At 56.0% G+C, this 9,248-nt stretch overlaps 1 protein-coding gene across 1 annotated transcript in view; it reads left to right on the top strand.

Moving 5' to 3' along the window:
• The first annotated feature begins 322 nt into the window (after nucleotides 1-322).
• LOC116957099 (G patch domain-containing protein 1) overlaps nucleotides 323-9,248 on the top strand; it is a 66,107-nt gene continuing 57,181 nt past the window's right edge. The window contains 2 exon segments of the mRNA XM_076055098.1: nucleotides 323-557; nucleotides 5,300-5,437. Of these exon segments, the coding sequence (XP_075911213.1) occupies nucleotides 380-557; nucleotides 5,300-5,437 (316 nt within the window). The 5' untranslated portion in view covers nucleotides 323-379.

Here is a 9,248-nt window from a genome sequence, read left to right as displayed (position 1 = left end):
CAGCAATTGGCTGTTATTTCCGACAAACTTTGCTTTCGAGGCTAGGACATTGATATTTTGAATTTCACCATTTTTCAATGAGAACACGTGGTGTGCGTTTGTGGCATTCCTTCACGTTTAGGTAATGGTCACACAAGCAAAGTTTGTGGGGAACAACAATAGCCACTTTCTATACTTTTGTAGGCATAAGCAAATTAAAAAAAACACTTACTACCCAGCAACAAAAATTGGTGTTTACATCGTGAATTTTAAAGCAAACCCCCGTCAAAAAAATCGCGTTTTTTTCTCTCTCTCTCTCTGTCACAAAACTACGACCGCCTGCTCGGCCGCCGTAGCCCAGCGAGGTCGTGAGAGGGGCGGGGCCTCAAGGAGGACAGCGATGGCGGCTCCCAGCAGCGGCAGTGGTGGTGGTGGCCGTAGCCGTGGTGGTGCGAGTCGTGGGAGAAGTCACAGAGCGAGGAGAGACGACGACGAGGAGGAGGAGGTGGAGGATGACGAGGAGGAGGACGAAGAGGATCTGGTCTCCTACGGGAACCCGCTGCCAGATGTCCCAGACGGTGGGGGGGGGGTGTGGGGGTGGAACGAGTGTTGGTTGTGAGAGTGGGTGGGTGAGTGGGTGGGTGGGGTGAGTGGGTGGGTGAGTGAGTGGGTGGGTGAGTGAGTGGGTGGGTGAGTGGGTGGGTGGGTGGGTGAGTGGGTGGGTGGGTGGGTGAGTGGGTGGGTGGGTGGGTGAGTGGGTGGGTGGGTGGGTGAGTGGGTGGGTGGGTGGGTGAGTGGGTGGGTGGGTGGGTGAGTGGGTGGGTGGGTGGGTGAGTGGGTGGGTGGGTGGGTGAGTGGGTGGGTGGGTGGGTGAGTGGGTGGGTGGGTGGGTGAGTGGGTGGGTGGGTGAGTGGGTGGGTGGGTGGGTGAGTGGGTGGGTGGGTGGGTGAGTGGGTGGGTGGGTGGGTGAGTGGGTGGGTGGGTGGGTGAGTGGGTGGGTGGGTGGGTGAGTGGGTGGGTGGGTGGGTGAGTGGGTGGGTGGGTGGGTGGGTGAGTGGGTGGGTGGGTGGGTGAGTGGGTGGGTGGGTGGGTGAGTGGGTGGGTGGGTGGGTGAGTGGGTGGGTGGGTGGGTGAGTGGGTGGGTGGGTGGGTGAGTGGGTGGGTGGGTGGGTGAGTGGGTGGGTGGGTGGGTGAGTGGGTGGGTGGGTGGGTGAGTGGGTGGGTGGGTGGGTGAGTGGGTGGGTGGGTGAGTGGGTGGGTGGGTGGGTGAGTGGGTGGGTGAGTGAGTGGGTGGGTGAGTGAGTGGGTGGGTGAGTGAGTGGGTGGGTGAGTGAGTGGGTGGGTGAGTGAGTGGGTGGGTGAGTGAGTGGGTGGGTGAGTGAGTGGGTGAGTGAGTGGGTGAGTGAGTGGGTGGGTGAGTGGGTGGGTGAGTGGGTGGGTGGGTGAGTGGGTGGGTGAGTGGGTGGGTGGGTGAGTGGGTGGGTGGGTGAGTGGGTGGGTGAGTGGGTGGGTGAGTGGGTGGGTGAGTGGGTGGGTGAGTGGGTGAGTGGGTGGGTGATTGGGTGAGTGGGTGGGTGAGTGGGTGGGTGAGTGAGTGGGTGGGTGAGTGGGTGGGTGAGTGGGTGGGTGATTGGGTGAGTGGGTGGGTGAGTGGGTGAGTGGGTGGGTGAGTGGGTGGGTGAGTGAGTGAGTGGGTGGGTGGGTGAGTGGGTGGGTGAGTGGGTGGGTGGGTGAGTGACTGAGTGGGTGGGTTACTGAGTGAGTGGGTGGGTGGCTGAGTGGGTGGGTGAGTGGGTGGCTGTTTGGGTGGGTGAGTGAGTGGGTGAGTGAGTGGGTGAGTGAGTGAGTAGGTGAGTGAGTGAGTGGGTGAGTGAGTGGGTGAGTGAGTGGGACAGTGAGTGAGCGAGCGAGTGGGTGGGTGAGCGAGCGAGTGGGTGGGTGAGCGAGTGAGCGAGTGGGTGAGTGAGTGAGTGGGTGAGTGAGTGAGTGGGTGGGTGAGTGTGAGTGTGTGTGAGTGGGTGAGTGAGTGAGTGGGTGAGTGAGTGAGTGGGTGGGTGAGTGAGTGAGTGGGTGAGTGAGTGAGTGAATGAGTGAGTGTGTGAGTGTGTGGGTGAGTGGGTGGGTGAGTGAGTCAGTGGGTGAGTGAGTGAGTGGGTGAGTGAGTAAGTGAATGGGTGAGTGTGTGTGTGAGTGGGTGAGTGAGTGAGTGGGTGAGTGAGTGGGTGAGTGAGCGAGTGAGTGGGTGAGTGAGTGAGTGTGTGAGTGTGTGTGTGAGTGAGTGTGTGAGTGAGTGTGTGAGTGTGTGTGTGAGTAAGTGAATTGGGTGAGTGTGTGAGTGTGTGAGTGAGTGAGTGTGTGAGTGTGTGAGTAAGTGAATGGGTGAGTGAGTGAGTGTATGAGTGTATGAGTGAGTGAGTGTATGAGTAAGTGAGTGTGTGGGTGAGTGGGTGAGTGAGTGTGTGAGTGTGTGAGTGAGTGAGTGAATGAGTGAATGAGTGAGTGTGTGAGTGAGTGGGTGAGTGTGTGAGTGTGTGTGAGTGAGTGAATGAGTGAGTGTGTGAGTGAGTGAGTGGGTGAGTGTGTGAGTGTGTGTGAGTGAGTGTGTGAGTGAGTGAGTGGGTGAGTGAGTGTGTGGGTGTGTGAGTGAGTGAGTGTGTGAGTGTGTGAGTAAGTGAATGGGTGAGTGAGTGAGTGTGTGAGTGAGTGTGTGAGTGTGTGAGTGAGTGAATGAGTGAGTGTGTGAAGTGAGTGTGTGTGTGAGTGAGTGTGTGAGTGTGTGAGTGAGTGTGTGAGTGAGTGTGTGTGTGAGTGTGTGTGAGTGTGTGTGTGTGAGTGTGTGTGAGTGTGTGAGTGAGTGTGTGAGTGTGTGAGTGAGTGAGTGGGTGTGTGAGTGAGTGTGTGAGTGAGTGTGTGTGTGAGTGAGTGTGTGAGTGAGTGTGTGAGTGAGTGTGTGTGTGAGTGAGTGAGTGTGTGAGTGTGTGTGAGTGTGTGAGTGAGTGTGTGAGTGTGTGTGTGAGTAAGTGTATGAGTAAGTGAGTGTGTGAGTGTGTGAGTGTGTGTGTGAGTGTGTGAGTGTGTGTGTGAGTGTGTGTGTGAGTGTGTGATGTGAGTGTGTGAGTGTGTGTGAGTGTGAGTGAGTGAGTGTGTGAGTGTGTGAGTGAGTGTGTGAGTGAGTGAGTGTGTGTGTGAGTGTGTGTGAGTGAGTGTGTGTGAGTGAGTGGGTGAGTGAGTGTGTGTGAGTGTGAGTGAGTGTGTGAGTGAGTGAGTGTGTGAGTGAGTGAGTGTGTGAGTGAGTGTGTGAGTGAGTGAGTGTGTGAGTGAGTGTGTGAGTGAGTGTGTGAGTGTGTGAGTGTGTGTGTGAGTGTGAGTGAGTGTGTGAGTGTGTGAGTGAGTGTGTGAGTGAGTGAGTGTGTGAGTGAGTGTGTGAGTGTGTGTGAGTGAGTGAGTGTGTGAGTGAGTGTGTGAGTGTGTGAGTGTGTGTGTGAGTGTGAGTGAGTGTGTGAGTGAGTGAATGAGTGAGTGTGTGAGTGAGTGTGTGTGTGAGTGAGTGTGTGTGTGAGTGTGTGTGTGAGTGAGTGTGTGAGTGAGTGGTGTGTGAGTGTGTGTGAGTGTGTGAGTGTGTGTGTGAGTGTGTGTGAGTGTGTGTGAGTGTGTGAGTGAGTGTGTGAGTGTGTGAGTGAGTGAGTGGGTGTGTGAGTGAGTGTGTGAGTGAGTGTGTGTGTGAGTGAGTGTGTGAGTGAGTGGGTGAGTGAGTGTGTGAGTGTGTGAGTGAGTGTGTGAGTGTGTGTGTGAGTGTGTGAGTGAGTGAGTGGGTGAGTGAGTGTGTGAGTGTGTGAGTGAGTGTGTGAGTGTGTGTGAGTGTGTGTGAGTGAGTGAGTGTGTGAGTGTGTGAGTGAGTGAGTGTGTGAGTGAGTGGGTGTTTGTGTGAGTGAGTGTGTGTGTGAGTGTGTGAGTGAGTGAGTGTGTGAGTGTATGAGTGAGTGAGTGTGTGAGTGAGTGAATGTGAGTGAGTGTGTGAGTGTGTGTGAGTGAGTGTGTGAGTGAGTGAGTGTGTGAGTGAGTGTGTGAGTGTGTGAGTGAGTGAGTGTGTGAGTGTATGAGTAAGTGAGTGTGTGAGTGAGTGTGTGAGTGTGTGTGTATTTAGTGCTTGGGAGTGTGTGTGAGTGAGTGTGTGAGTGTGTGTGAGTGTGTGAGTGAGTGTGTGAGTGAGTGTGTGAGTGTGTGAGTGAGTGTGTGAGTGAGTGAGTGTGTGAGTGAGTGAGTGTGTGAGTGAGTGTGTGAGTGTGTGAGTGAGTGTGTGTGTGAGTGTGTGAGTGAGTGAGTGTGTGAGTGTGTGTGAGTGTGTGAGTGAGTGTGTGAGTGTGTGAGTGAGTGTGTGAGTGTGTGTGAGTGTGTGAGTGAGTGTTGTGATAGTGTGTGTAGAGTGAGTGAGTGTATGAGTAAGTGTGTGTGTGAGTGTGTGTGAGTGAGTGAGTGAGTGTGTGAGTGAGTGAGTGTGTGTGTGAGTGAGTGTGTGAGTGAGTGTGTGTGTGAGTGTGTGAGAGAGAGTGTGTGAGTGTGTGAGTGAGTGAGTGTGTGAGTGTGTGTGTGAGTGTAGTGAGTGTGTGAGTGAGTGTGTGAGTGAGTGAGTGTGTGAGTGTGTGAGTGTGTGAGTGAGTGAGTGTGAGTGAGTGTGAGTGAGTGTATGAGTAAGTGTGTGTGTGAGTGAGTGAGTGTGTGAGTGTGTGAGTGAGTGAGTGTGTGAGTGTGTGGGTGAGTGTGTGAGTGTGTGAGTGTGTGGGTGTGTGAGTGTGTGAGTGAGTGTGTGAGTGAGTGTGTGAGTGAGTGTGTGTGTGAGTGAATGTGTGAGTGTGTGAGTGAGTGTGTGTGTGAGTGAGTGTGTGAGTGAGTGTGTGTGTGAGTGTGTGTGTGGGTGTGTGAGTGAGTGTGTGTGTGAGTGTGTGAGTGAGTGTGTGTGTGAGTGTGTGAGTGAGTGTGTGAGTAAGTGAATGGGTGAGTGTGTGGGTGAGTGAGTGGGTGTGTGAGTGAGTGTGTGAGTGTGTGGGTGTTTGTGTGTGTGAGTGAGTGAGTGTGTGAGTGTGTGTGTGAGTGAGTGTGTGAGTGAGTGTGTGTGTGAGTGTATGAGTAAGTGAGTGTGTGTGTGAGTGAGTGTGTGAGTGAGTGTGTGTGTGAGTGAGTGTGTGAGTGAGTGAGTGTGTGAGTGTGTGAGTGAGTGAATGTGAGTGAGTGTGTGTGTGAGTGTGTGAGTGAGTGTGTGAGTGTGAGTGGGTGTTTGTGTCCTCCTACCCTCGACTCCCCTGTCCCCCCACTCCACCGGTAGACGCGCCGCTGCGGAGGAAGCCGCTGCCCCTGGCGGAGCAGGCGGTGCGTGACGCCGACGGCCGCTTCCGCAGATTCCACGGCGCCTTCACCGGGGGCTTCTCCGCCGGCTTCTACAACACCGTGGGTAGCCGTGAGGGTGAGCCCAGCACACCACAGCCTCACCACTACAGCCTCACCACACTACAGCCTCACCACTACAGCCTCACCGCTACAGCCTCACCACTACAGCCTCACCACACTACAGCCTCACCACTACAGCCTCACCACACTACAGCCTCACCACTACAGCCTCACCACAACAGCCTCACCACTACTACAGCCTCACCACTACAGCCTCACCACCGCTACAGCCTCACCACTACAGCCTCACCACCACAGTCTCACCACCACTACCTCACCACTACAGCCTCACCACACTACAGCCTCACCACTACAGCCTCACCACACTACAGCCTCACCGCTACAGCCTCACCACTACAGCCTCACCACATCACAGCCTCCCTACTGCAGCCTCACCGCTACAGCCTCACCACTACAGCCTCACCACACTACAGCCTCACCGCACAGCCTCACCGCTACAGCCTCACCGCTACAGCCTCACCACACTGCAGCCTCACCACTACAGCCTCACCACTACAGCCTCACCACCACTACAGCCTCACCACTACAGCCTCACCACTACAGCCTCACCACCACTACAGCCTCACCACTACAGCCTCACCGCTACAGCCTCACCGCTACAGCCTCACCACTGCAGCCTCACCACTACAGCCTCACCACTACATTCTCACCACACTAAAGCCTCACCGCTACAGCCTCACCGCTACAGCCTCACCGCAACAGCCTCACCACTACAGCCTCACCACTACAGCCTCACCACACTACAGCCTCACCACTACAGCCTCACCACACTACAGCCTCACCACTACAGCCTCACCACACTACAGCCTCACCGCTACAGCCTCACCACACTACAGCCTCACCACTACAGCCTCACCGCTACAGCCTCACCGCAACAGCCTCACCACTACAGCCTCACCACTACAGCCTCACCACACTACAGCCTCACCACTACAGCCTCACCACACTACAGCCTCACCACTACAGCCTCACCACACTACAGCCTCACTGCTACAGCCTCACCACACTACAGCCTCACTACTACAGCCTCACCACTACAGCCTCACCGCTACAGCCTCACCACACTACAGCCTCACCGCTACAGCCTCACCGCTACAGCCTCACCACTACAGCCTCACCACACTACAGGCTCACCACACTACAGCCTCACCACTACAGCCTCACTACACTACAGCCTCACCACACTACAGCCTCACTGCTACAGCCTCACCACTACAGCCTCACCACTACAGCCTCACCGCTACAACCTCACCACTACAGCCTCACCACACTACAGCCTCACCACACTACAGCCTCACCGCTACAGCCTCACCACTACAGCCTCACCACACCACAGCCTCACCACACTACAGCTTCCCCACTACATTCTCACCACTACAGCCTCACCATTACAGCCTCACCACTACAGCCTCACCACTACAGCCTCACCACTACAGCCTCACCACTACAGCCTCACCACACTACAGCCTCACCACTACAGCCTCACCACAATACAGCCTCACCACTACAGCCTCACCACACTACAGCCTCACCACCACTACAGCCTCACCACACTACAGCCTCACCACCACTACAGCCTCACCACACTACAGCCTCACCACTACAGCCTCACCACTACAGCCTCACCACATCACAGCCTCACTACTGCAGCCTCACCACTACAGCCTCACCACTACAGCCTCACCACACTACAGCCTCACCACACTACAGCCTCACCACTACAGCCTCACCACACTACAGCCTCACCACTACAGCCTCACCACACTACAGCCTCACCACCACTACAGCCTCACCACTACAGCCTCACCACTACAGCCTCACCACCACTACAGCCTCACCACCACAGCCTCACCACTACATCCTCACCACTACAGCCTCACCACTACAGCCTCACCACTACTACAGCCTCACCACTACAGCCTCACCACACTACAGCCTCACCACTACAGCCTCACCGCTACAGCCTCACTGCTACAGCCTCACCACACTACAGCCTCACCACTACAGCCTCACCACTACAGCCTCACCACACTACAGCCTCACCACTACTGCCTCACCACACTACAGCCTCACCACCACTACAGCCTCACCACTACAGCCTCACCCCCACTACAGCCTCACCACTACAGCCTCACCGCTACAGCCTCACCACCACTACAGCCTCACCACTACAGCCTCACCACTACAGCCTCACCACACTACAGCCTCACCACTACAGCCTCACCACACTACAGCCTCACCACTACAGCCTCACCACTACAGCCTCACCACACTACAGCCTCACCACACTACAGCCTCACCACTACAGCCTCACCACCACTACAGCCTCACCACTACAGCCTCACCACCACTACAGCCTCACCACTACAGCCTCACCACCACTACAGCCTCACCACCACTACAGCCTCACCACTACAGCCTCACCACTACATCCTCACCACTACAGCCTCACCACACTACAGCCTCACCACTACAGCCTCACCACACTACAGCCTCACCACTACAGCCTCACCACACTACAGCCTCACCACCACTACAGCCTCACCACACTACAGCCTCACCACCACTACAGCCTCACCACTACAGCCTCACCACTACAGCCTCACCGCTACAACCTCACCACTACAGCCTCACCACACTACAGCCTCACCACACTACAGCCTCACCGCTACAGCCTCACCACTACAGCCTCACCACACCACAGCCTCACCACACTACAGCTTCCCTACTACATTCTCACCACTACAGCCTCACCATTACAGCCTCACCACTACAGCCTCACCACTACAGCCTCACCACACCACAGCCTCACCACACTACAGCTTCCCTACTACAGCCTCACCACACTACAGCCTCACCACTACAGCCTCACCATAATACAGCCTCACCACTACAGCCTCACCACACTACAGCCTCACCACCACTACAGCCTCACCACACTACAGCCTCACCACCACTACAGCCTCACACACTACAGCCTCACCACAATACAGCCTCACCACTACAGCCTCACCACACTACAGCCTCACCACCACTACAGCCTCACACACTACAGCCTCACCACACTACAGCCTCACCACTACAGCCTCACCACACTACAGCCTCACCACCACTACAGCCTCACCACACTACAGCCTCACCACCACTACAGCCTCACCACACTACAGCCTCACCGCTACAGCCTCACCGCACTACAGCCTCACCACTACACCCTCACCACTACAGCCTCACCACCACTACAGCCTCACCACCACTACAGCCTCACCACTACAGCCTCACCACTACATCCTCACCACTACAGCCTCACCACACTACAGCCTCACCGCTACAGCCTCACCGCACTACAGCCTCACCACTACACCCTCACCACTACAGCCTCACCACCACTACAGCCTCACCACCACTACAGCCTCACCACTACAGCCTCACCACTACATCCTCACCACTACAGCCTCACCACACTACAGCCTCACCGCTACAGCCTCACCGCACTACAGCCTCACCACTACACCCTCACCACTACAGCCTCACCACCACTACAGCCTCACCACCACTACAGCCTCACCACTACAGCCTCACCACTACATCCTCACCACTACAGCCTCACCACACTACAGCCTCACCGCTACAGCCTCACCGCACTACAGCCTCACCACTACACCCTCACCACTACAGCCTCACCACCACTACAGCCTCACCACCACTACAGCCTCACCACTACAGCCTCACCACTACATCCTCACCACTACAGCCTCACCACACTACAGCCTCACCGCTACAGCCTCACCGCACTACAGCCCTCACCA

This window comes from Petromyzon marinus, chromosome 69 (genome assembly GCF_048934315.1).
Source record: "Petromyzon marinus isolate PM22_M1 ecotype Great Lakes invasive population chromosome 69, UKy_Petmar_22M1.pri1.0, whole genome shotgun sequence".
Classification (NCBI taxonomy): domain Eukaryota; kingdom Metazoa; phylum Chordata; class Hyperoartia; order Petromyzontiformes; family Petromyzontidae; genus Petromyzon; species Petromyzon marinus.
Note: the sequence above shows the minus strand (reverse complement) of the source record. Positions and strands in the feature narration are given on the sequence as shown.